The sequence below is a fragment of the Podarcis pityusensis genome (genome assembly GCF_964106645.2).
Source record: "Podarcis pityusensis genome assembly, chromosome: 3".
NCBI classification, from domain to species: Eukaryota; Metazoa; Chordata; class Lepidosauria; order Squamata; family Lacertidae; genus Podarcis; species Podarcis pityusensis.
In genome coordinates, this window is record NC_138026.1 from 105,876,279 (window position 1) to 105,902,436 (window position 26,158).

Here is a 26,158-nt window from a genome sequence, read left to right on the forward strand (position 1 = left end):
GATGAATATTATTCAGAAATAGGTGTGAAAGTTCAGATGCAGCTTCCTGGCACTTGCCATGTGTCTCCTCTGTACAGCTGGCATTGTGACAGACACCAGTTTGCAATGCAAAGTGTGTGTAGACCTGATGGGTGTTTGATTGCGGCCATCACATTGTAGGAATCTCATGTTTGGACCAATAACCACACACGTTCCCCAGAGTCCTGGCAGTTCCAGAAGGCAGCAAGGTGCCAGTGCAGATGCCAGGGTCTTGATGCTGCCACAAGGTAGAGTGAGGAGGTATTTGGAAGATGGCTGTAACCGTCAGACAAAGGCTTGTAGTTGTTTCATCTTAACTAGCCCTGTGTAACTAAGATGGAGTAGGGGAATAATGAAGCTGCCCATTAGTTAAACTGCTGAGAGTTGGTAGGGGAGGTTTTTAAAAACAGAGATTGGCATGTGCCTTGCTTCATATAGGTCACCTGGCGGAGAAGACTTTTTGAGTGTGCTCTTAGTTTGCATGCCTTGGTGGGTCGCTGCTTGTCTGTTACTCAAGGGCCCCCAAATACTGAAGATGGCTGTGCCACCAAACGATTGCTGTTAAAATATGGCAGCCTTTTTCAGTTTAGGAAGCTGTCCTGTAGCAAGTTAGGCAATTTTTCTATCTAGACCAGTGTTGCCTATACAGATTGGAAGCAGCTTTCCAGGGTTTCAGACAAGAGACATATCCAGTTCTACCTGAGGATGCATTTGCTTCCTGTGTTGGCATTTAGAACTTTGCTACTTAACTTGACTTTTGGGGGAGCATTTAAAATATTAAGTTGCATTGCCAGGTTTCCCCCCTCAAAGTTGTATGGCAGCTGCTTCACCTCCTAAGCATTTCGAATTCATATTCTTTATTATGGTGGTCCACACACCAATCCTGAATGCTAGTTTGCAGTTGCTCCTGTTTAACATACAGGGAACTGAGGATGAGAGAGACCCCCCTTTCCCACCGCAGGCCACCATTCCCCTTTCTCTCCCCCCTCCCCCCGTCCTGAGCCACTCCAGGGAGGGCTGTAAATGATGTATTGGTGGAACAGATGAAACTGGAGGAGGATCAACAGCCCCTCTTCCCAAACACACAATTGGAAGTGTTTTCTGCTCCCACATTGGAGCTCTCTGGATGCTGGCCATGGTGACGTATCTCCTGGCTCTCACTCGTATCCTGCTGCTATTTCCCTAGTGCCTGCCAATACTTCCCCATAAAGCTAAAGAAATAAGCATAGCAGATAAAGATTCAGTTTAACCGTATTCATTTCACAATAATACTACATTACTTTATATCAGAAGCACATAATTGCAAATGCATCTGCAACATTTTCCAGATTTCACATTCTTTGCCAACAGAAACATTTTTTTTTGCCATGGGGGGGGGGGATTCTAGCAAGAGGAAATCTGAATTGCAACAGGCAACTTGGCTGTACACCAGGATCACTATATCAGTGAGATTTACTCAGCGCCTTGGCTAATGCTCTCAACTGACTATCTGTTGCATCTTCAACTAAGGAGGGGGAACCTGTGGCCCTCCAGATGTCATTCAGCGCCCATCAGTCCAAGACAGCGTGGCCAATGGTTGGAGATGATGGGAATTGTAGTCTTCACAATTAGAAGACTACAAGACAGTGTTAGAAACTGAGATAAGAAAGCTAGGCGTTAAATAGCCCCTTAAACCTAGGTTATGGGCGCAACAACGGAATGTCTCGGTATGCTTTTTATAACAAGAATACAAAGCTGAAAATGAGTGAACTGCAGCTAAAATATTATGTTCATTTTTGACAGAGTCCAGTCCTTCCCCTGCCCACCTCCCTAATATTCTTAAGAGAGTCTCTTCTCCAGTCTTCAGAGAGTAGCTGGAAGTGGGGAGGCAGAAAAAGGTTCTCCTTTCCTTCCACTCTGCAGTTTTAATCTGAAATCTTAGGTGCAGTTCTGTGCCCAGAGTTCAGAAACTGCTCATGCTAATGAAATTCCCTGTTTGCAAAATGCACCTAGAACAATGGGAGTTTCGAGCACTGGCTGCAGATTCCCCATCCCTTGCTGAAACCTGCACTCAAATCCCCCACTGGGTTCAATGGGACTCCTAAGTAAGCGTGATAGAAGCGCAGCCTTGAAAGTTACAAATTAACATACATTCATCTCTTTCTTCCTCCAAAGTTCATCAAGGCCAGCTTTAGTGATGTTTACTTAATATAGCATTACGTACGCCACATTTATTTATTTTTTAAAGAAAACCCTTTTCTATGCAAGGCAAGGCAGGACCAAAACTGACTAATGCTAATTAACGTCTTTTGCCACCCAAGCATTCTTGCCATTTCTGCATTCCAGGGGCTCGGCTCACAGAGGCTGTCCTTGAGAGGAACATTTCTGATCATACCACAGATCCTTGAGCTGGGCTTGGATACTGCCCCAAGACTGACTCATTGCTAGGCTTGTACTACATGTGTCTCATAGCCTGGGTGAATACTGAAACTCGATGTCATGTGATGTGTATGCAGCCTGTTAACTTGCCCCGAGACTGCTAAGCTTGTTAAACAAGTCTCACCCCCTAAATGATTTTAAAATGTGTTTGGTTTATTTTCAAAACTTGAAGTGGGCCCATATTTTCTTTTCTTAAAACAACAACAACTTGCCTGTGGACTTCCTTTATGACTGTTTTAGCCATCCTTTCTAGTATCATTTCCACAGTCCTGAATAAAGCTTTCTTTAGCTTTGGCAAAGGCACTAAAATAATCTGATGGTGTGGCCCCCCCCCCGTATGTTATGCTTAATACAGTTATTATAATTATTTAATTGCTTTAAAATATTTACCGTTTGCCAGCTTCACAAGGAAGGCTGCTCCTTTTTTTTTTTTTGGAAGCTGCCTTATACCAAGCCATTGAGCCAACTATGAAATTTTATTAAGACTTTTCATAACACAATAGAAAACAAACCAATCTAAACAAAAACAAAACAGCAACAACAAAAAGAAAGAGATAGAAGAATGCAGAGTCCTTCCTCGCAGGTATATCTTAACTTTTGTTCCCAACAGAAAAAGGTTAGCCCTCCCAGCTCTCACCTGGGAGTTTCCCATTCTTCCCCCAGCCTCTTGCCCTGGAAGACCACCCCTTCCCTGCAAGGAAGGCTGTTCCTGAGAGTCCTTTCTACACGTTTTTTTATGTGCAGCTTTACGCATTTTACAGTTTGGACATTTTCCCTGAGGATCATAATCCTATGGCAGAGATTGCCTTTCCCCCAAGCTGGTTGCACTGTGTTGTGTAATGAGGGGGAGGGGGGCAGAATGTGATTCTTATCCTAGCAAGCACAACAGTAGAAGGCTGTTGTGATGGCGTTGTGCTCTACAGCTGTCTTGGGCTCATATAACTGGACACTGTCTGTGCCTTGAATTGTGAGGAGTGGGCGACACATCCCTCCCCACACCTCCCCTTCATAGCATCGTCATTTTCTTTCGGTTTTCCTCCCAAGAGCTGGAGTGTTTGTGCAGCACTTAAGAATCATAATTCAATGTACTTGTCTCCCAAAACAAGATTGCCCCACAAAGCAAGACTACCCATATCAATTGTGTGGAAATTCCACTAGTGGTACAGGATGGGAGTACATATAGTCACCTGGTACCTAGTAGGCAAGGGACGCGGGTGGCACTGTGGGTTAAACCACAGAGCCTAGGACTTGCCGATCAGAAGGTCGGCGGTTTGAATCCCCGCGATGGAGTGAGCTCCCGTTGCTTGGTCCCAGCTCCTACCAACCTAGCAGTTCAAAAGCACGTTAAAGTGCAAGTAGATAAATAGGTACTACTCTGGCAGGAAGGTAAATGGCGTTTCCGTGCGCTGCTCTGGTTCGCCAGAAGCGGCTTAGTCATGCTGGCCACATGACCCGGAAGCTGTACGCCGGCTCCCTCAGCCAATAAAGCGAGATGAGCACTGCAACCCCAGAGTTGGTTACGACTGGTCAGGGGTCCTTTTACCTTTACCTTACCTAATGGCACTTAATAAGCAATAATCTATGTAATATAAATGGGGGGGTGTCTATTTTTCATGGTGTGTGGAGACCTTTACCACAGGTGGGGAGCTGAGGTTAGGCCTTGCCCACATTGGACCCATGACAAATGGGGCTTGCAACTGAAGTCCCAGCTCTGTGCTGCAATGAAATCCCACTTTTTGAGTCACCTGCAAAACAATATGTACTGTATCAAAAAACCCACAATCTCAGTCTTCAGTAGGCAGCATTGTTACCTACAAAATGAAATGTAGGGCTGCACAATAATGGGGAAAGAACCCAATATATGGTAGAAAAAAAGTCTTGTTTTTAGAATATTAGATACATATCTCTTCTTATAATTCACCAGTGGCATCATCGTTACTTATAGAATCTGGTCCAACCGCTGGCAATTCAGGAATCTCAACATGCAGTCCCTCATCCAGTTTGAAACCCTACCGGACCCAGCTTAGCCTTGCAAATGTGTTAGTCGTATTATTGCTCTTTGTGTATCTTGGGTAATTTCTGCTACAACAATAAGAAACCTGCAGCCAGAATCATTAGCCCTTTAGAGGAGAGGGCAGAACTGGAATATAAAACATTTTTGCATTGCTGAACTCCTCTTTCTCTGAATTCCAAGTTTCTATTGTTTCCGCTGAAATGATATGATGTGCTTATGAAGCTACACTTGCGGCCAGATTACCAAGTTGCAGCTACTGTGTGTGATGACTGGCACACAGTGAGGTGAACACCCATTTTCACATTGTGGCTTCTCTCAAATCCCCTGTTGAAAGTTGGCAGGAACAGAGAGGATGGGCAAGATGTTTCATTTGCATTCATCACTAAGGCTTAGGGAACCAGTATACCAGTACAGGAATTTCCACAAAGCATGTAATTCATGTCCGTCACTTCCAGACAGGAAATCATGTTGAATCAATCAATTCTTCAGTATTTTACTTGATGAGAACAGTAGCCAAATTGAAACAATGCAAATTATAAGCTGCTGCCTGGCCAAATGATGAAAAGTTTTAAAAATATCTCACTCTATCCAGAGGGAGGTTAATTAATATTGAGCTGTTGTCGTTTATATTTTTATTTCCACCCTTCCTCCAAGGACATGAGGGCAATGTCCTCACAACAACCCCGTGAAGTAGGTCAGCCTGATAAATAGTGAGTGGTTCAAGTTCACTCACCATGCTTTGCGACTGAACAGAGATTTGAGCACTTATATTATTGTCCTAAGTTGGATGAATCCCTAGCCAGAATTAAGATTACGGGAAGAAATATCAACAACCTCAGATACACAGATGGCACAACATTGATGGCAGAAAGTGAGGAGGAATTAAAGAACCTTTTAATGAGGGTGAAAGAGGAGAGCACAAAATATGGTTTGAAGCTCAACATCAAAAAAACGAAGATCATGGCCACTGGTCCCATCACCTCCTGGCAAACAGAAGGGGAAGAAATGGAGGCAGTGAGATATTTTACTTTCTTGGGCTCCATGATCACTGCAGATGGTGACAGCAGCTGCGAAATTAAAAGATGCCTGCTTCTTGGGAGAAAAGCAATGACAAACCTAGACAGCATCTTACAGAGCAGAGACATCACCTTGCCAACAAAGGTCCATATAGTTAAAGCTGTGGTTTTCCCAGTAGTGATGGTTGGAAGTGAGAGCTGGACCATAAAGAAGGCTGATTGCCGAAGAATTGATGCTTTTGAATTATGGTGCTGGAGGAGACTCTTGAGAGTCCCATGGACTGCAGGAAGATCAAACCTCTCCATTCTTAAGGACATCAGCCCTGAGTGCTCACTGGAAGGACAGATCCTGAAGCTGAGACTCCAATACTTTGGCCACCTCACGAGAAGAGAAGACTCCCTGGAAAAGACCCTGATGTTGGGAAAGATGGAGGGCACAAGGAGAAGGGGATGACAGAGGACGAGATGGTTGGACAGTGTTGTCGAAGCTACCAGCATGAGTTTGACCAAACTGCAGGAGGCAGTGGAAGACAGGAGGGCCTGGCGTGCTCTGGTCCATGGGGTCACGAAGAGTTGGACACGACTAAACAACTAAACAACAAACAAAAGTTCAGTTCTATAGCTACTATACCAGCCTATTCCTCCTGCCCTTGAACTGTGCACCATCTGGTCATTATAGAACAACTTTTTAGAAACTTGTGCCTGAGCTTTGATTTTTATTTCTTCTTCCCTCCCTGTCCCTTTCCCCTTGTATTAATCATATGCAGCCCATCTGACTGGGTTGCGCCAGCCACTCTGGGAGGCTTCCATCAAAATATAAAAACACAGTAAAACATCAAACATTAAAAGCTTCCATATACAGGGCTGCCTTCAGATGTCTTCTAAGAGTCATAGAAGCATCCAAGGCAGCTTATGTCAACAATTTAATAAAAGCAGCAAGTAAAATATTAAAATAGAAACAGGAAGCAGCAGATAATGCAAAAACATCAGGAAGTCAGGGAGAAAAACAAGCCCAAATCAACAATCTTGTAGGGGCAAAGGCCAAAAGTTAAGCAAGGACCATTTTGTGCTGGCAGCTTAATTTGAAGGAGACCTCCACTTTATAGCCCAGTATCTACTGTAGGATACACGACAAAGCCCAGAAAAGTGGTACATACTCTGTTTTAAGGACCAGCTTAAATAATGTTTTGGCAGGCATCGGGCTCATTTTTGCATTTGTTGTTGTTATTGTTTAGTCATTTAGTCATGTCCGACTCTTCGTGACCCCATGGACCAGAGCACGCCAGGCACTCCTGTCTTCCACTGCCTCCCGCAGTTTGGTCAAACTCATGCTGGTAGCTTCGAGAACACTATCCAACCATCTTCTCCTCTGTCATCCCCTGCTCCTTGTGCCCTCCATCTTTCCCAACATCAGGGTCTTTTCCAGGGAGTCTTCTCTTCTCGTGAGGTGGCCAAAGTATTGGAGCCTCAGCTTCAGGATCTGTCCTTCCAGTGAGCACTCAGGGCTGATTTCCTTCAGAATGGATAGGTTTGATCTTCTTGCATTCGATGGGACTCTCAAGAGTCTCCTCCAACACCATAATTCAAAAGCATCAATTCTTCAGTGATCAGCCTTCTTTATGGTCCAGCTCTCACTTCCATACATCACTATTGCATTTGTAAATACAGGCAAATAAGTGGTGCAAACGGGTGAAATATCTCTGATTTGCCAATTCAAGCATGCATGTTCATCATCTGATTTATACAGAGACAAGTAATGATTTGCATGTGTGAATGAGCCATCACAGATCTAATGTCACATTCAGAACTTTCCTGTTGCCTCAAACCCGACACTCTTCAGTGCAGTCTTTTCACACATTCAACTGCAAGTCATTGAGTGATGAGAAATAAAGGGATGTATATATGTGTGCATGAAAAGGATCCAGCAATGCTGGGAATAAATGTGGGTTATCTGTCTTTCAGATAATTTTGGCTGCAAAAGAGCAACATCTCAAACTATTCTAAATTGGAGGGTCCCTGGCTGAGTGTCCATATGATGCTTCTGAACTTGGAAGCCAGTCCAGTGTATCTTTAGGATGTTCTGTTCATCCATATCTAGAAACTCAAAGCTGAAGGATTCCTTTGTCATAATTTGGCTGCCTTTTATCTGTAATTGGGACGCGGGTGGCGCTGTGGGTTAAACTAGGACTTGCCGATCAGAAGGTCAGTGGTTTGAATACCCACGACGGGGTGAGCTCCCGTTGCTCGGTCCCAGCTCCTGCCAACCTAGCAGTTCGAAAGCACGTCAAAGTGCAAGTAGATAAATCGGTACCTCTCCGGCGGGAAGGTAAACAGCATTTCTGTGTGCTGCTCTGGTTCGCCAGAAGCGGCTTAGTTATGCTGGCCACATGACCCGGAAGCTGTACGCTGGCTCCCTCGGCCAGTAAAGCGAGATGAGCGCCGCAACCCCAGAGTCAGCCACGACTGGAACAAATGGTCAGGGGTCCCTTTACCTTTATCTTTACCTATCTGTAATTATGTGATCACTAGAAAATACAAAATTGGCACAGGGTCGTTTCTGGGCATTCTGTCCAGTTTAGATGAAAAACCAAGAGGAGGGAGCAGATGAGTCACTTCCGCGTGGAGAAGTGAATTGCACAACAGCACTAGAGGTGAACAGGTCAGGATGGAATTCGAAACAGTAAATTTAGCGCCAGTGGTTCCTGCCTTAAATGACATTTGTGAATGCGCCCAGGATGTATCTTTGACCCCAGAGCAGCTTTTCAGGTAATTTACCTGATGATAACTTGAGAGCCACAGCCCAGAGAATTGTACAAGTGTCTGCATGCCCAAAACTTTTAGTTTCCCACAGGGTGGATTTGATTTAAATCAAATCGATTTAAATCACGATTTTAATCACTAGTCAGTAAGACTTGATTTAAATCAATTTTTTTTTAACAGAAACACTCGTTCTTGCTACTATAATCTTAATATTGACAACCAGATGAAGGTTTCATTTTTGGAATAGTAATTTTTTAGAGTAGTTTTTACAGTTATATCAAAAATTACTGATTTGGTTATACTATTAGAAATACATGGACAGATAATTATGACATTATTGTGAGGTTTAATATTTTAACTGTTTATATTTGGTCAACTTTTCTGCTGTACTTTAATGGAAGGAGAAAAATAATCCTTTCCTTAATAATAATTTAAACAATTTATTTAACTAAATAACATTATAACATATGTATCCATGTTTGTTAACTGATGTGGCTAAACAGCTTTTAAAAAATCAAAAACTTAGACTGAGTTTTATTACACATGAAAAACTTAAAACAAATCCTTATTTCCTGATGAATAGCCTTTAGACTATAATGTAACTTAAATAGAAAACTATCTTTAGAAAGATTTTTCCTCCAAAAGCATTTTATTTTAAAAATCCAATTTAAATTTAAAAAAAAATCAATTTAAAATTAAAAAATCAATTTTTTAAATTATTTTTTTAAAACCATTGATTTTTATCCACTCTGGTTTCCCAAATGATAACCCTTCATGAACTACTTTTGAAATATATGAATATTTCCAGAGTGGCTTGTGATACACCTGGAGCGAGCAATTGTAATGTATAAAAGCAAAGCATTCTGTTGAGCAAAAGCAAGTTGTGGTGAGTGGGTCTTAAGCAGCATTCTCAATCATTGCAACCTTGCAGTGGTATGGATAGTAGAAATACTTTGTTTTAAAAGGGGAAGGAATTCACCCCAAATTATTGGGATTTGTACTAATCCACTCACCCAGGTGGGATTCATAAACCGCCAAATAACACGTGAAAATGATTTATTGGATGCTGTTTTTATAGGTTAATAAACCTATCAACCTCTGGGATTGCCTGGTTTGATGGTCTTTTATTGGGTCATCTTTCATAGGACAGCATCCAGTAATTAGTTTCCATGTATTATCAGGAAGTTCTCAGTGCTTGTTCTGAGTGGGTTTGTGCACACCATAGTTGTTTGGTACAAAAAGTGACACCATATATCTCTTATCTGTCTCTCTATCTGACCCACTTCTACAACTGACAAGAGGGTCATGCCACTGATGGCCATACTGCTTTACAAAGTACAGATTCATAAAGTGTAGAATTTCTAAAGGCTTATAAAAAGAGAACTCTGTGCTATTTAGGGAAGACATATTTTTATGGAACCTTCCATGGATGCTTATCAAATCGAGCTGTTAAGAATTTTTTTTTGACTAGGTATTTTGTTGTTGTTGCCTTCGTTCAGAAAAGGCGAAATACGAAAACGTGTGATTTGCACAAAATACCTTTTGCAGCTTCAGGAAAAGGCACATATTTCTTTCATTTTTCATCCATGTCAGAAAAGAACCCAGGTGTCTTGTGTTTTGTGTATTTTTCAGAACGTATGAGCTGCTTTTGAATGGTGGGACTCCCTACGAAAAGGGCGTTGAAGTAGACCCGTCGATTTTGAGAAGAGGTAGAGCTTATCTTGTCCCTTATCTGAAACTGAAAACTATTTTGTATGCCCTGTTGCCAGAAATCCTTCGTTATTTTATTATTTATTTACGAAACGCATGATGTTGCATAAGCACTGCACAAGTTTGAAACACAAACGAAACAGGCACGTCCATGCCAATCTAAGGAAAGGAATTCTAAATAAGCAGTGTTAAAAGTGCCATTGTGTGCCTGTGGAAACTCTGATTGCCAGATGGAAACATGGCTGTCAACGCCAAAGAGGAAAAGAAGGGTTTTAAGACATTTTGTTTAAGGAAGAAGTGTGATAGGTGTTGGAATAATTAGAATTTTAACTGCAAAGGGGAGGGTGAAAAGTATGACTTAATGTTTCTGATTTGGTCCTACTCAGTAAAGTGAGCCACAGAGATCAGAATGAGAACAGGTAGAGATAAACAGATGGAAAAAGTGCTGGATGCAGAAATAAATGAATTACAGTGGTACCCCGCAAGACGAACGCCTCGCAAGACGGAAAACCCGCTAGACGAAAGAGTTTTCCGTTTTGGAGGCGCTTCGCAAAACGAATTTCCCTATGGGCTTGCTTCGCAAGACGACAGCCCATAGGGAAATCTCAGGGACAGTGGGGAAGCGCAGCAGGTCTTCCCCACTGTCCTCGGACCTCCTCCGAAGCCTGGCGGCGGGGCGGGGACACCTCCTCCCGCCGCCGCCGGGCTTCGGAAGGCTCCTCCGAAGCCGGGCGGCGGGGCGGGAACACCTCCCGCCGCCGCCCGGCTTTGGAACGGTGCTCCAAAGCCGGGCGGTGGGGAGGGAACACCTCCCGCCGCCGCCCGGCTTCGGAACGGTGCTCCGAAGCCGGGCGGGGGGGAGGGAACACCTCCCGCCGCCGCCCGGCTTCGGAACGGTGCTCCGAAGCCGGGCGGGGGGGAGGGAACACCTCCCGCCGCCGCCCGGCTTCGGAACGGTGCTCCGAAGCCGGGCGGGGGGGAGGGAACACCTCCTGCCGCCGCCCGGCTTCGGAACGGTGCTCCGAAGCCGGGCGGCGGGGCGGGAACACCTTCTGAAGGCGGGCGGGGGGCGAAAGTCTTTGCTCCCCCCTGCCTGCCTGTCCCGGAGGGCTTTTAAATCGCCCCGGACAGCGGAGAAGTCCTCCGCTGTCCCGGGGCGATTTTAAAATGCCGCCCGCCAGCATTTTAAGATCGCCCGGACAGCGGAGAAGTCCTCCGCTGTCCCGGGGTTTTTTAAAATGCTGGGGGTGGGAAGAAAAGCCCTTGTCCCCCCCCCCCCCAGACTTCAGAAGAGGTCTGGGGACAGACTGTCCCCGGACCTGGCCTGAAGGCGGTTTCCCTAGGAACGCATTAATTGATTTTCAATGCATTCCTATGGGAAACCGTGCATCGCAAGACGAAAAACTCGCAAGACGAAGAGACTTGCGGAACGAATTAATTTCGTCTTGCGAGGCACCACTGTACGTATTTGAGAACACTTAAAAGTAACCCAAGTACTGATAATGTTGATTCTCTGCTGTATTTCTTTTTGCTAAAGCCAGTGGCAGTGTTTTCCATAACATGATAACACTGAGGAAGCAGCCTCAACTTCTAGTGAAACTGAGGTCATTAAGCACCAACTCCAGAGCAATATTGAAGTAAGTGAGCAAAGTTTGCAGTTTTCTTATGATGCTTACATTGTTGTGTAGCTTTCGTTGAGGTGTAGCTTTCTCTCATACACGAAACAAGTGTAAAAGATTTTGGCTGTATAATTTTAAAAAATTAGGTCCAAACTTGCAGTAAAGCTCTGTTATGAATGTGACAGGCTTCTATCAACTATCAAATATTAAATACTATTGCATGTCAGCTGCCAGCCTTTCTAAATACTATTGCATGTCAACTATCTAATGCAAAGTACCGGAGGAGAAAGAACAGTGTATCCCAAATGGTGAAATAAAAGAGGAGATAGTAAATTGTAGTTTGAAGTAACATAGTGCAATATAGAAACATTTCAATCAATTGAAAAGTGTTCCCAGTTTGCAGATTTTAATGTTTCTTTAGAAAATGCAAGGATTTCTTCCCTCCACCCTGTCCCGATGGGAGAGAATAGGACATGCCTCTTCAAAGAAAATTTGAAAATAGAAATCTGATATTTTTTACTTAATGGTGCCTGCCTAGGAACATAGAAGTTGACCCAAATTAACTTTAGACAAACGAAAATTCATGTACCTTACAGTGTTGGACCTTTTAGTATATTGTGTAGTATACCCTAGAAACAGAGAATATGTTCCTTTCCCGTGGTTAGGGCTTGAGTCACAAAACTGCAATTTAATGTGTGAATTGCTTAATAGCCAAGAAGATTAAAGCAGTAGTTCACAGCTGGTCAAAATAAAGTCCATCTTAATACTACTGCATTCAGAAATCTTGCATGTTAAGAGGTGCTAAAATATTTCAGGAGTAATTTTTACTGACAACCTTGTTTTTATTTGCTTTTTTAAAAAACAACAACAGTCTGCTACCAGAAGTATTAATTGGCAGCATGAGCTATATACACCTTTTATTATTTTATCGTCAGATTCTTGGTGATGTGCTCCTCCGGGACAGACCAAACATGCAAAATGCAGGTAAGGAAGTCTGGTAATGTTTGGGTCGAAAAAGCAGAAGCTGCTTTCTGTGCTTGCCATGTGTGTGAGAGAGGTGTCAAGTAATTTCTTCTTTCATAAAGCAGGAGAGGGCCAACTTCAGTTTGGCATAGTCTGCTCCACCAGTGGCACCCCCCCCAAACCCCATGGTTCAGCAGTTCATGTAAATGAATGCATTCTCAGGAACTCTGAAACAGTTAAAGAAGTGGCCCTCTTCATTAAGAGCAGAGGTAAAAGGTAAAGGTAAAGGGACCTCTGACTATTAGGTCCAGTCGTGACCGACTCTAAGGTTGTGGTGCTCATCTCACTTTATTGGCCGAGGGAGCCGGCGTACAGCTTCTGGGTCATGTGGCCAGCATGACTAAGCCGCTTCTGGCGAACCAGAGCAGAGCACGGAAACGCCGTTTGCCTTCCTGCAGGAGCGGTACCTGTTTATCTACTTGCACTTTGGCATGCTTTTGAACTGCTAGGTTGGAAGGAGCAGGGACCGAGGAACGGGAGCTCACCCCGTTGTGGGGATTCGAACCGCCGACCTTCTGATCGGCAAGTCCTTGCTCTGTGGTTTAACCCACAGTGCCACCCACGTCACAAGAGCAGAGGTGGTTATTGCAAAAATGCCCTACCCAGCACTGCAGTTCGTTTGCAAGAAATCCAAAAATTAGCAGGGGTTACGTGTTCAGCTAGAATCTGTGTTCTCTCTGTCACTCTCCTAGAAATGCTTCAGGTACAAGGGCACAACAGTGGCTCAGTTATGGATGTGATGCTAAGCCAAACTGTGGCTAAGTGTGCAGGTACTTGTCATAAAAATTGCAGTCACTTTGCTCTTCTGGTTAACACGCTACTCTGGGCTGGGCCATGGTTTGGCGTAGTGTTATGTCACACATGGTTTGGCTTGTGGTTTGTCACAATCCAGGCAATCTGTGAGCGGTAAGCCAAGAACAAACCTTGCCTAAATCCTGTGGTTTTCTGGTGTGTGACAAACCACAAGCCTAGGTTCAGACATAGAACAAAGAGCCATAATTCTTAGTGTGAATACCTGTATCCTCATGTGTTCATGCTTGGCCATGGTTTCGCTTAGTATCATGCATGAACCAGGCAAGTGTTTCTCAGCCAGTCTGGGTATATTTAAACAGCATGGGAATGACATTGTTCTGTCAGCAGCAGTTAAAGCACATCCCTGCACAGTAAGTCAACATGTCCCTTACAATCCCCAGACATTTTCCTATGCTTATGTCTTACAAATACATTTCTAGTGAAGTGAATTAAGGATGCAGCTATAACAAGTGTTTCCACTGGAAATTAGCAGTGCATTTTCCATGGAATCATGTGATCATGGTATGGATTTCTGATTGTGCCTTGATCTTTCCCTGTTTTTTTTAAAAAGGTATTGTGTAAACTTCATGTTTTAAATCTTAACAGGAGTCCTCATTTAAACAATAATGTGGAACTTATATTTTTTGCTTTTTATAATTCAACCTGTTAAGAAAGGTGGAGTTAAAAGTCCTGAGACAAGGGAATGCATGGCCTACCTCAAAAACATTTATTTCTCCTCCTTAACCTACCTCCTGTTCATCAAAGAAACATGTTCGCTTCTGCTCAGGGAGAGCAGGCTTCCTCCAGAGTTGTTTTTTGTACTTTTGCATTCCTCCTATTGTAACATGCATACTACTTGCTGTGCCACTGTCACCTCTGTTATGGCAAAGGAGTGCTAGGTGTCAGGGTGAAAATCAGTCTGAGTTTATGACAGGGTTTGGTGGCTTCTGGAATGCGCATTGACACAGCGACAGCCAGGTTTTGGTGGGGAGGGTGTTTTGCCTGAACGAAAGGAAGTGATGCATCAGTGTCTGGTGGGGAAACAAGGCTCTGAGAAAATGCTTTCTGAAAACTGGTTTTAGAAAATCCACTGAATTCATGGATGAGCAGAGATTGGTCCCATGCCATCTGGTTCTTTGTCAATGCTTGGAAGTGTAAAATACCTAATTGGTTGCAGTTCCTAAGTGTAAATTTCCTGTGGTTGGAACCTTTGTGTAGAAAACCAGCAACTTAAAATGCCTGCTTAAAAGCTCTTGACAATATTTGCACTCTTTCCCAGTTTATAGCACATATTGTGTTGCTCACAGCATCTGGTATAGGCAACAACCGTTTTAGGAGCATCTGATATTTGCGTGACCATGCACACACACATCACGCCGAACTCGGAAGTGTATTTATTTATTTCATATAATTTATATACTGATTGATTGTAAAAAACAACAACAATCCTCCAAGTGGTTTACAAAGTAATAAAACAATAAAAGCTAGAAAAAATCTCAAGCATGCTTTAAAACACACAAAAGTTAAAATACTAAAACAGATTAAAGCTACTTCAACTTAAATTTTTTAATGACGCACATGTAAGTGGAAACCAGCATTTCAAAATGAACTGAATGCTTTTACATGGCTGTTATTTGCAGTGATTCTGACCCACTTTAACCTTTCAACTGCACGTGTTGGAGGACCAGTTCACAATATGGGGGCCAGCCAGTTCACAGCTTTACATTTTGTACAGGGGTATAAGATTGTGAATAAAAAACTCTTTTGTATCTCAGGAAGGGGACATGCACATAGAATTGATACATGACACTCTTAACCTACCCTCAAACCTTCAGAAATGGTAACCCGTCCCAGTTGTTTCTACCAGACGCAGGAGTGATACAAGAGCGCATGGCTATTTTTTTTTTTTTTAATGATATTTATTGGAAAAAAATTTTTTAGAGTTACAAAAGAAAACAAAGTAGAAAAAGAACAAAGAAAGAACAAAGAAAAACACAAACCACATCCAACAATACAAATTCAAAAAAAAACACAACAAAAATACACCACAAACATTTAAAAACAAATCCATTATTCTCAAATCCTCAACTGTCATTACCTTCTTTCTTTGACCTCCTCCTCCTCCCTTTTCTTGTATCCTAGTTGTTAATTGTTGCAGCAAATCCTTTCCATATTTCATAAAATTCTGTCATTACATTACCTTAAACTATTTTAATCTAATCTTACTATAAAAAACCTTGAAACTTAAAACTTAAATCTTATTTTTACCAACTTCTCATAACCATAATATTCTTACATAATTCTTTAAACATTTTTACTAAAGCCAAGTAATTTCATTTCAACATTTTTCTAACATTCATCAATTTTATAAAACAATCCTAGTGGTAGAAAAAGAAATAAAAACAATCCAATCTTCATCCAGCGTCCCTTCCTCCTGGTCCCGGGTTTTGTCAGTCCTTATTATCCCATCGATCTAGCGCATTAACCTGGTAACCTTATATCCGAGGCCCTTAAGTCTCTTCCTTGTCCCTTCCGCAGCTCTTCTTCATATTTGTAACTGTATTTTCCCTTGTCTCCTGCTCGTTTCACTCATGGGAACTCCAGCTTAACAATATTTTTGAGCCTTCTTGACGGATCAGCCCCTTTTCCATAATCCACACTAAATTCCATGTGGTATTTAAGAACATGTTTCAAAACCCCTCCAAAATTAGGAACCCCCACAGTCCCAGACATCTCACGGCCCATTGCCAGACTTGAAAAGTCCAAGCATCCCTGCATAGGGGGGTCTATCCAGCCCCCCATTTCCAAACCAAACCAAACTTTTTCTTTCCAAATCTGGCTTTTTCCAAGTTCATTTGTCAAATCCGAAAGCTCATGTTCCTGTTGGGCCTGAAGAGCACATGGCTATTGTCCTCATATCATACTTATGGGATTTTTAGAAGCAAGCAACCTAAATAAATTTTCATACATACGTACAATGAGCTCTACTCATGACCATAGAACTTACAGGCTGCCATAAATAAAACATGGCTCTTTACAGAAGCTTATAGTCTTAAATTAAATATTGTAGAAGTGTGTTCTGCTGTTACAGGTAATCCAGTCTTTGTGATATAAAATACTGCTTTGGCTATTCCCCCCCGCCCAGGATATTATTTTTGTGGGCAATTCAACCACGTTCTCCCTCTTTCTCCACATTCTAGCCAGCATTTGTGTGTGTGTGTGTGTGTTCTAAAAACTGTCTTCAGTGGATGTTCAGAATCATGAAAGGCCAAAACTGCTGTTCACATTCTCCTGTGAATTGTTTCTGCCTCGCATAAAATGCTGCTAAAGCTTTCCCAAATAACAGACACCTTTTCAATCTCCCTTGCAGATTTGATTGGCAATCCAGTTTTGGCAACCTTCCCCAAACTCATGGAGCAGCCTGATCTCATGGATGCGCTCAGGGTGCGTGAAACGTATTGCATCACTAATCCAAAAGGACAGCTTTGAAAGCCTCTTTCTTTCCGGCATGGGAGGATTGAACGCTTTTGCACGCCTCCATCCCACTGTTGTTTTAAACAGCTGCTCTGACGATGCTAAGCTTAGGTCAATAATGTGCTGAAAGTAAAGCAAACAGAAATAGAAGTGAAATGCCCAAAGTCTTTGGAAAGAGGTGGCTTAGGAAGGGCTGGAATGCAGCAAAAGGGTGTGGTGGTGTGTTGAAAGAAAAATTCCGAGAAGTTTGACTTTCCTACAGTCATAATGGAAGGAGTGATTTCTGCCAACATCTCTGGTCATCTAACATGATTACGAATCCTCTGGGGAAAAGCTAGAAGGCCAGATCCTGTTTAGCTCCGTGGGGGCGGGAAACAGATTAAGGGAACAGATTTAGTGGTATTCAGATATTTTTTTTTAAAGATGTGTTAGAAAAGGGGTCTCCAGCCTGGTCCCTGCATTAGAATAACTGAAAAGAAAAAGATAAATGGTTTGGATCCAGACTTTGCTGCTGCTGCTGCTGGATGAAAGGGAGGTGACTTCTGCTGATTTCCTTCTTCCCCCTACAGCTTCCAGCGCTCCCCCAAAATCTGCTTTAGAGGGCTGGAAAATCCTCTAGAAAGATGGTGGGGCTACAGAGGGAGGGGGAAGTCAACAAAAATGGCTTATTCTGCTACTGGGAAGCCTCTACTGGATCAACCCTCTACTGTTGATAGAAGGAGGCTTTCTATATGATGCCAAAGGTTTGATTCAGACTCTATTATCCTTAGAGCAGAAGAACCACTGGAATCAGTGGGACATAACTTTGTCATGTCTAATGCAAATCCCATGTATTTCACTGGGTTTGCGTGAAGGATAATTGAGTCTGAATCCAACCAATTGGGTTTAAGTTATCCCCAACTTTGATTTGGCTTATACATTGAAAATCATCCTCAACCCCCCCCCCCAAAAAAAAACAACAACTTTAAGAACCGTTCAGTTGGGCAGAAACCACCCATTCTCCTCCTTCCTTGGAGATTTTCAAGGGAAAGTCGCAAAGGCAGCTCCAAGGCAGTGTGGTGTAGTGGTTAAGAGAGATAGTCTCGTAATCTGGGGAACCGGGTTCACATCTCCACTCCACATGCAGCTGCTGGGTGAACTTGGGCTAGTCACACTTCTCTGAAGTCTCTCAGCCCCACTCACCTCACAGAGTGTTTGTTGTGGGGGAGGAAGGGAAAGGAGAATGTTAGCTGCTTTGAGACTCCTGAAGGGGAGTGATAAAGCGGGATATCAAATCCAAACTCTTCTTCTTCTTCTTCTTCCATCTCTGAGTGGTTGCGATTCATAATGATTTTCTCATCTGCATCTCTCTCCACAATCCTTTTATTCTGGCACTCTTTGCTTGCATACGAAGTGTCTCAAAACTTTGTGCAGAGCCTCAGAGTTATTCATTCATTCCTTCCTTCCTTCCTTTAGAGTGCTTGGGCAGAGAAGGAAAGCACGCTGAAGAGATCTGAGAAGGTAAGGAAATAAAATCACTTTCTTCTGCACACAAAATATGTTTTAAGCATAATTATATATTGAAGCTTCATTCAAGCACAGGCGTGAGCAGGGGGCTCCCAGCTTTGGCTCAAGAGGACTGCAGCTCCCGCTTGTACTTTGCTCTAGACCTGGGGAGGGCCACCCTTGCCCCAAATCCATTGGGAAAGTTCTTCACCAATTCTGCGCAGTGGTGTATTTCAGTTTTGGGGTGGGATGGGGGGGCATACTGCCGTAAGATTCTTGTGCAAGCCCAATAGGTCCTCATGTTGCCATGGGCTTGTGCTGCTAAGAGCAGAAGGCTGAAGAATTGATGCTTTTGTATTATGGTGTTGGAGGAGACTCTTCAGAGTCCCATGGAGTGCAAGAAGATCAAACCTATCCATTCTGAGGGAAATCAGCCCTGAGTGCTCACTGGAAGGACAGATCCTGAAGCTGAGGCTCCAATACTTTGGCCACCTCATGAGAAGAGAAGACTCTCTGGAAAAGACCCTGATGTTGGGAAAGATGGAGGGCACAAGGAGAAGGGGACGACCGAGGACGAGATGGTTGGATAGTGTTCTCAAAGCTACCAGCATGAGTTTGACCAAACTGTGGGAGGCAGTGGAAGACAGGAGTGCCTGGCGTGCTCTGGTCCAGGGGGTCACCGAAGAGTCGGACATGACTGAACAACTAAACAACAACAACAACAAAGGATCTTTCTCATTGGATTTTGTGCCAAGCAAAGTGTTGCTGCCCCACTCTGTCTGCTGTGCACAGGATAGGGCAGTAGCTGTGGCCCAAGCCTGAATTTGTTTCTTAGTGGCTAGGGCACAAGGTGAGATCAAGCTGGCCGTCCAAATCTGATGCATCTATCAACCCTAGAGCCTCAGTTTAAAACTGAAGGAGCAAATTTGCATGCAGCGGCTGTCAACTGTTGCGGCGCAGTGAGGGTTCAAGGTGAACCATTTTGACATCACAACAGCTTATCTGAAGGCTGGATTGAAGAAGCACTCATTTATCTTTCTCCTCTGTTTAGCTGCTTATAGTTGGCTTTGCTGGTGCTTTAAAGAATTGGTTTTCCATTTTACTGATGGCTTTTATAAATCTATCTGTCTTACTTGCAGCAGTTTTAACGTGATTGGTGGGGGAGGGGAACAGACACGGCTGCATCAACATGAGGTGACTCGTGGCAATTCCAGCGCAAGAAAATGAATCTAATTTTAGGAAGCCGTCAAATAGTAACACATTTCATTTATTTCCTCCTCCTCTGTAGAGAGATCGGGAATTTTTGAAGTCTGTATTCGTCCTGGTGTACCACGATTCTGTCTTCCCCCTTCTTCAGTCTGTGTTCCTCCCAGAGTACAAGTGGGCAGAAGAAGAATCTGAAGGCACTCGCTGGCGGATGATTGCCGACTTCTTGAAGAAAAACCGAGAAAGGGATGGCGCTTTGTCCTCTCTGCTGTCGTCAGAAGGCCTTCACAAAGCCTTTGATGTCACAGAAATAGCATATGATTTTCTTGGAGAGGCTAGGAAGAATAATCCTTTAGTATGAATGGACTTTAGTATGAATGGACCTCTTCCAATCGCCATGCCAACGCAAATCAATTAAACATAATTGATGTTCTGGCCAAAAAAGACATATTTTTATATTTGTATGTCATTTTTATAAATACATTGTATTAGTATTCTATCTTTTTGTATTCAGATATGTTGGCTTTGGCTACTTTTGTGTTTTTTTTAAGAAAAAATAAAGTATGTAAACATATATTTTTTAACTTTGATAAAACTTTTCTGTATCGTTTTTTACTGGGTTTCCTCAGGACAATGAAACTTACTGTTCATTCTGGAGCTTGTGTAACAGCAAATGTTGCTGTATTGTACTTGCTTGCGGAATGTTACCACTAATCTTTGATATTTTACAAGAAAAGCAGAAAATGTCATAAAATTCTAACTTGTAAATCTAAAAAACCCGGTCCCATTTCATCTTGATGTAAATGTAAGCATCGATTCTATCATGAGTTTTGCTTTGAACATATACCAACACAGCTGGGTGAACGTCATGCCAGCATTTACTAGTAACTGGTGGAACTGAATATGATATTTGGCCACCTGCCAAGGCCTCATGGTTATTCTTGAAATGTACTGAAATTTCCCACTGCCCTTCAAAATTGCGTAAGAGTTACTGGCAAATGTCAGCATTTACCAAGTTTTCAATATGCAGTCACCTTATGGAATCTTGGACCAGTTGATTTCTAACACTGTGATGCTACCAGGGAATGTATGTGAATGGAAGCAGTGTGTGGAATCCTGTCATGCTCCAGTATCCCACAATTGGTATTCCTGCTATTGTTGGTTTATCCTGCTAGGAACAAACATGGCTAAGAAATACAGTTGCTGCACATGAGTTCTCTATCTGGGGTGTACTAACTTGATCAATTCTGGGATAGATCCATTGGTAAGAGCACGAGACTCTTAATCTCAGGGTTGTGGGCTTGAGCCCCGTGTTGGGCAAAAGATTCCTGCCTTGCAGGGGGTTGGACGAGATGACCCTTGGGATCCCTTCCAACTCTACGATCCTGTGATCCCTTTTTTGGTGTCGTCAAACATACAACTTCACCAATGTGAATAGAAATGCTGGGGCAGCTTTTCAGACTGGGGTAAGAGATTTATACAGGTGTGTGACTCCCCCCCGCCCCTTATTTATGTGCGATTGACTTGCATTTACACGTGGCACCAGGAAATAATTCATTTCAAACCCAGAAATGGTGGGAGAGAGCTGGAGAGTCCTTGTGGCTGACGAGGAGACCCTCCCCAGAGCTTGAAGAGGATGTCAAGGCGGAGGGAGCCCCGAAAGAGAAGGCGCAGCAGGGCTTTGTTTACACCAGGGGTTGGCAAAGTTTCTGAGCACAATTCAAAGTGTTGGTGCTGACCTTTAAAGCCCTAAACGGCCTCAGTCCTCTATACCTGAAGGAGCGTCTCCACCCCCATCGTTCAGCCCAGACACTGAGGTCCAGTGCCGAGGGCCTTCTGGCGGTTCCCTCACTGTGAGAAGTGAGGTTACAGGGAACCAGACAGAGGGCCTTCTTGGTAGTGGCGCCCGCCCTGTGGAACGCCCTCCCTTCAGATGTGAAGGAAATAAGCAGCTATATTATCTTTAAAAGACTTCTGAAGGCAGCCCTGTTTAGGGAAGTTTTTAATATTTAATGCTGTATTGTTTTTAACTCTCGATTGGGAGCCGCCCAGAGTGGCTGGGGAAACTCAGCCAGATGGGCGGGGTATAAATAATAAATTAATATAATAATAATAATAATAATAATAGTGGCTTGGGCCGGTTCATGGTCCTGCAGACGCCACAGTGGGCTGGATTGTGTACGCACGCATGTGCAAACGCTATTTCCGGCACAGAGGCGTGCATAGCTTCCCGATGGCTGCAGGACCTTCGTGCAGCCAATGGGAAGCCGGCCAGCATAGCGGAAGGCGGTCCCCTGTCTGCTCCACGCCGGTTTAGTACAGCGCGTGGGAGCTGACTGATCGGGCGGCAGGGGTCCCTGAGTGGGCTGTGGGGGTCCATGGGCCGGTTAAACGACCCCTATGGGCCGCTTGTGGCCCCTGGGCCTTAGGTTGCCGACCCCTGGTTTACACTGCTCAGCCTCTCCCCAACAACTGATGTGCGGGGAAAATTCAGCAGCTGCTTTCGCCTGCGTCCTCCAGCCTCCTGCCAACCACAGAGCTTCAGTTCTAGTTGTGGATATTTTTGGATCAGCCCTGAGTGCTCACTGGAAGGACAGATCCTGAAGCTGAGGCTCCAATACTTTGGCCACCTCATGAGAAGAGAAGACTCCCTGGAAAAAGACCCTGATGTTGGGAAAGATGGAGGGCACAAGGAGAAGGGGACAACAGAGGACGAGATGGTTGGACAGTGTTCTCGAAGCTACCAGCATGAGTTTGACCAAACTGTGGGAGGCAGTGGAAGACAGGAGTGCCTGGCGTGCTCTGGTCCATGGGGTCATGAAGAGTCGGACACGACTAAACGACAACAATTTTTGGTGTGGGTTGAAGAGAGTGTGGCAGAGAAGGTGTTTAAAGGGCGCTTAGAGAGTGCTCCCCACTTTACAAGATTTATGCGCACACGGGTCCAGAAGGTAACCCCCACAAAAGTGGGGTGTGTGTGCCTGTACCTTACAATGTGAGCTGCCTTAGAAAGAGCTCCCCGGATATTGTCTTGGCACTGACCTCATTGAAATGAGTGAGGCTTGAACCTTCCAAGGGGCATGGAGATTGGGCTGATAATTCACAATGCAATTATTTTTAGATGCTTCCTTAATGAGCCCAAGACAGGAATCTGACCATGGCACCTAAGTGGAGACGAAACTAGTTCAGCAAGGCCAACCAGCAATAAGTCTTTTTGTTGGATGTGTTCCCAGTCAATTAACAACAAGACAATGGAGTTCTTCAGAAAGGCACGTCAGTGTTGCCCTTAAATTGTTTAGAAAATGCGCTGCTGTTATGTTAATGAAAGGCTTGACTCAACCCCAAACGTTAAATATATGTCTTCCTCTTTCCACACCAGGGTGTGTAGAGCTTGCGCGGATAGGATTACAGTCCTCAAGGCTATAAATTTCCCTATTAGTTTGGGGGTGCTTCACACATATTTTCCCCACAGGGTGCTGTGGGGGGTGGAGAGTGGGGGGAGCACATGCGCTCACTGAATATTCTGGGTGTGCATTTGGATCTACAACAGACATAGGCAAACTCCGGCCTTCCAAATGTTTGGGACTACAATTCCCATCATCCCTGACCACTGGCCCTGTTAGCTAGGGATGATGGGAATTGTAGTCTCAAACATCGGGAAGGCCGGAGTTTGCCTATGCCTGATCTACAACAAGAGCTTTTAGTCTCTGGTACACAAAGCAAAATGGATACTCGTTCAGTGCTCATGCCTGATGCGTGTAATAAAAGAAAAACATGTGTTCTCTTCCTTAGAAAAAGGATACCCAAAGTGATGGGCCACAGCATGTTTAAAACAACAAAACTTAATGAGAAAAATGTAATTGTTTAAAGGACAGGTGCAGCCAAATTTTAAATACCTGTGTTGTTATTGCTGTCTGGCCATGGGCTGTCACCACTCATTGCAGTAGTAAATAAGGAGCTGAACCTGTTGGCTTGGAAAGGAGACAATCAGAGGAGGTGCTGACACTCCATCTCCTTACTTTTTTAAATAAAAAATATATACCATATATCCTAAGGGACGCGGATGGCGCTGTGGTCTAAACCACTGAGCCTAGGGCTTGCCGATCGGAAGGTCAGCGGTTCAAATCCCCACGATGGGGTGAGCTCTCGTTGCTTGGTCCTTCTCCTGCCAACCTAGCAGTTCAAAAGCACGTCAAAATGCAAGTAGATAAATAGGTACCGCTCCAGTGGGAAGGTAAAGGGCGTTTCTGTGCGCTGCTCTGGTTCACCAGAAGTGGCTTAGTCATGCTGGCCACATGACCAGGAAGCTGTATGCCAGTTCCCTTGACCAATAAAGCGAGATGAGCGCTGCAACCCCAGATTTGTCTGTGACTGGAACTGACGGTCAGGGGTCCCTTTACCCTTTACCTTTATATACCATATATATACCCCGTGTGTGTGTGTGTGTGTGTGTTTGTTTGTGTGATTTGCAGCCAACCCCACTCCCTACCCTGCCTGTCCCCATGTAAAACTACCTTGGGCAAAAGATTCCTGTATTTCAGGGCGGCTTCGCAATTCCATGATTCTATGACCATACAAAAAAGTTAAAAACAGACATCAATTAACCATTGTGGAGAGTTGCCTTCCTAACTGCCTCCTCCTCATATACCACAGGTTGTATAAACCTGCATGCTTTGACTTTTTGGCCTAGACTTCGCTTCCGTTAAAACAGTGGAGGCAGTGACCAGGAAATAAATAAACCACACATTTGATTTTTATTGTTATTAAGGACTGTAGCCAATGTCAGTCCTACTCAGAGTAGACCTACTGCACACAAGTAACTTTGGTTCATTAATTTCAGTGGGTCTCCTCTGAATATAGCATAGTTGGATACAACTCTCAAGGACTATAAACCCCTTCACTGTAGTCTTTGCTGTTTTTGTCACTGCTTGGAATAATGCTTGCTGAGTGGTAATTGCCATGGGTAGTAGTAGTAATTTATTATTTATACCCCACCCATCTGGCTGGGTTTCCTCAGCCACTCTGGGTGGCCTCCAACAAAAGATTAAAAATACATTAAAACATCAGTCATTAAAAACTTCCCTAAACAGGGCTGCCTTCACATGTCTTCTAAACAGCAGATGGTTGTTTATTTCTTTGACATCTGATGGGAGGGCATTCCACAGGGCAGGTGCCACCACCAAGAAGGCCCTCTGACTGGTTCCCTGTGACTTGGCTTCTCGCAGCGAGGGAACCGCCAGAAGGCCCTCAGCGCTGGACCTCAGTGTCCGGGTTGAATGATGGGGGTGGAGACGCTCCTTCAGGTATACTGGACCGAGGCCGTTTAGGGCTTTAAAGGTCAGCACCAACACTTTGAATTGTGCTCGGAAACGTACTGGGAGTCAATGTAGGTCTTTCAAGACTGGTGTTATGTGGTCTCGGCGGCTGCTCCCAGTCACCAGTCTAGCTGGGAGGGTGGCTGGTGCCTTTCTGTCTGATTTGTGGCATTTGGGTGGCTAGCGTTGGGGGCAGAATACCCAGCTGGATAGATTCAGGGAGTACTCCAGCAGGGCTCCTCGTATTCTGAAGCCTTCTGCAGTAGTTGGACGTTTTGCTGGTGTTTGTTCATTTGCTGGTGTTGGTTTGCTCTAGGAACAGAGGCAAGGAGACAGAGGGCCAGATCAGTTATTCCATTCTTCAGGAAACCCTCCATTGGGCTGGTGTGCCCCACCCTCCAGGAAGGATGGAAGAAGCACACTTGTGTGTACCATGCTTATTGGACAGAACGCTTCCCCATCTATATATGATGCAGTCCCCCCCCCCCTTCCCATTCTTTCTGGCAACAGTCGGAAATGCTGTGCTCAAGTGCAGTACAAATCACTTCCCCTGTTAACTTTTGCTCCAAAGTGTAGGGAAGGGCTATGTAGGCAGGCTGAGTGCTTTCCTTACGCAGTGGATGAACGGATCCAGAGGCAAGCCAAACCCAGTTGCCGTAGCAGCCATATCAGCCCGAATGCCCTTGAAAGAATCTCAGAACAGCAACACTGAACTTGATGTGGAAACAGCTCTTTCTGTCTTCTTTTGCTGTCTTCCTCCCTCCCACACCCCCTAGGGGGCACTGATTCAGATGTTTATGCCTTTGAGGGGCTGCTACATGAGTGCTGATCTGCAGATAAGTTCTTGTTTAGCACCTTTGCAGGCCAAAGGAATCTGCCTTCCTCACTTTCCAGCTGATCCTTTCTGTTGGCCAAGTTTTTCTTTCTTTAAACCAGCCTCCAATGGTGCAAAATTCAGATTCCAGCACTCTTAACTTTAAAATACTGTTAATGAGTTTGTTTTATTGTTTCACTTTTTTTTTAAAAAAAGAGTTTTCTAAAGTTTGCAGTCTTTCGGAATAAACAGCAAAAAAGATTTCTCTTCCCTATCGGAATACCTAGAAGCTGAGTGAGCTTGCAAGGGAGCCCTAGCCAGGTATGATGGCCTTATTGGGAAGCCCTGGAATACAAAAGCCATTGAGCCTTGCAACAGAAACAGGTGTGTTTATGTGTTGCCGCTTCCTCTCTCTCTTTTCCAGCAGGGCATATGATTGCCAAGCCCTTCCTGATCGGCTTTATTAACTTTAGAATAGTTGATGATTCTTCTGC

The 26,158-nt window shown here is 44.1% G+C and overlaps 1 protein-coding gene across 3 annotated transcripts in view; it reads left to right on the forward strand.

Moving 5' to 3' along the window:
* Positions 1 to 20,130, forward strand: part of NPHP1 (nephrocystin 1) — a 34,692-nt gene extending 14,562 nt beyond the window's left edge. For all 3 annotated transcript variants that reach the window (XM_080998688.1, XM_080998687.1, XM_080998689.1), the window contains 6 exons: positions 9,859 to 9,935; positions 11,474 to 11,573; positions 12,427 to 12,539; positions 16,741 to 16,814; positions 18,300 to 18,344; positions 19,618 to 20,130. In XM_080998688.1, the coding sequence (XP_080854814.1) occupies positions 9,859 to 9,935; positions 11,474 to 11,573; positions 12,427 to 12,539; positions 16,741 to 16,814; positions 18,300 to 18,344; positions 19,618 to 19,896 (688 nt within the window). In that variant the 3' untranslated portion in view covers positions 19,897 to 20,130. The remainder of the gene's footprint in view (positions 1 to 9,858; positions 9,936 to 11,473; positions 11,574 to 12,426; positions 12,540 to 16,740; positions 16,815 to 18,299; positions 18,345 to 19,617) is intronic.
* The last annotated feature ends 6,028 nt before the right edge of the window (positions 20,131 to 26,158 follow it).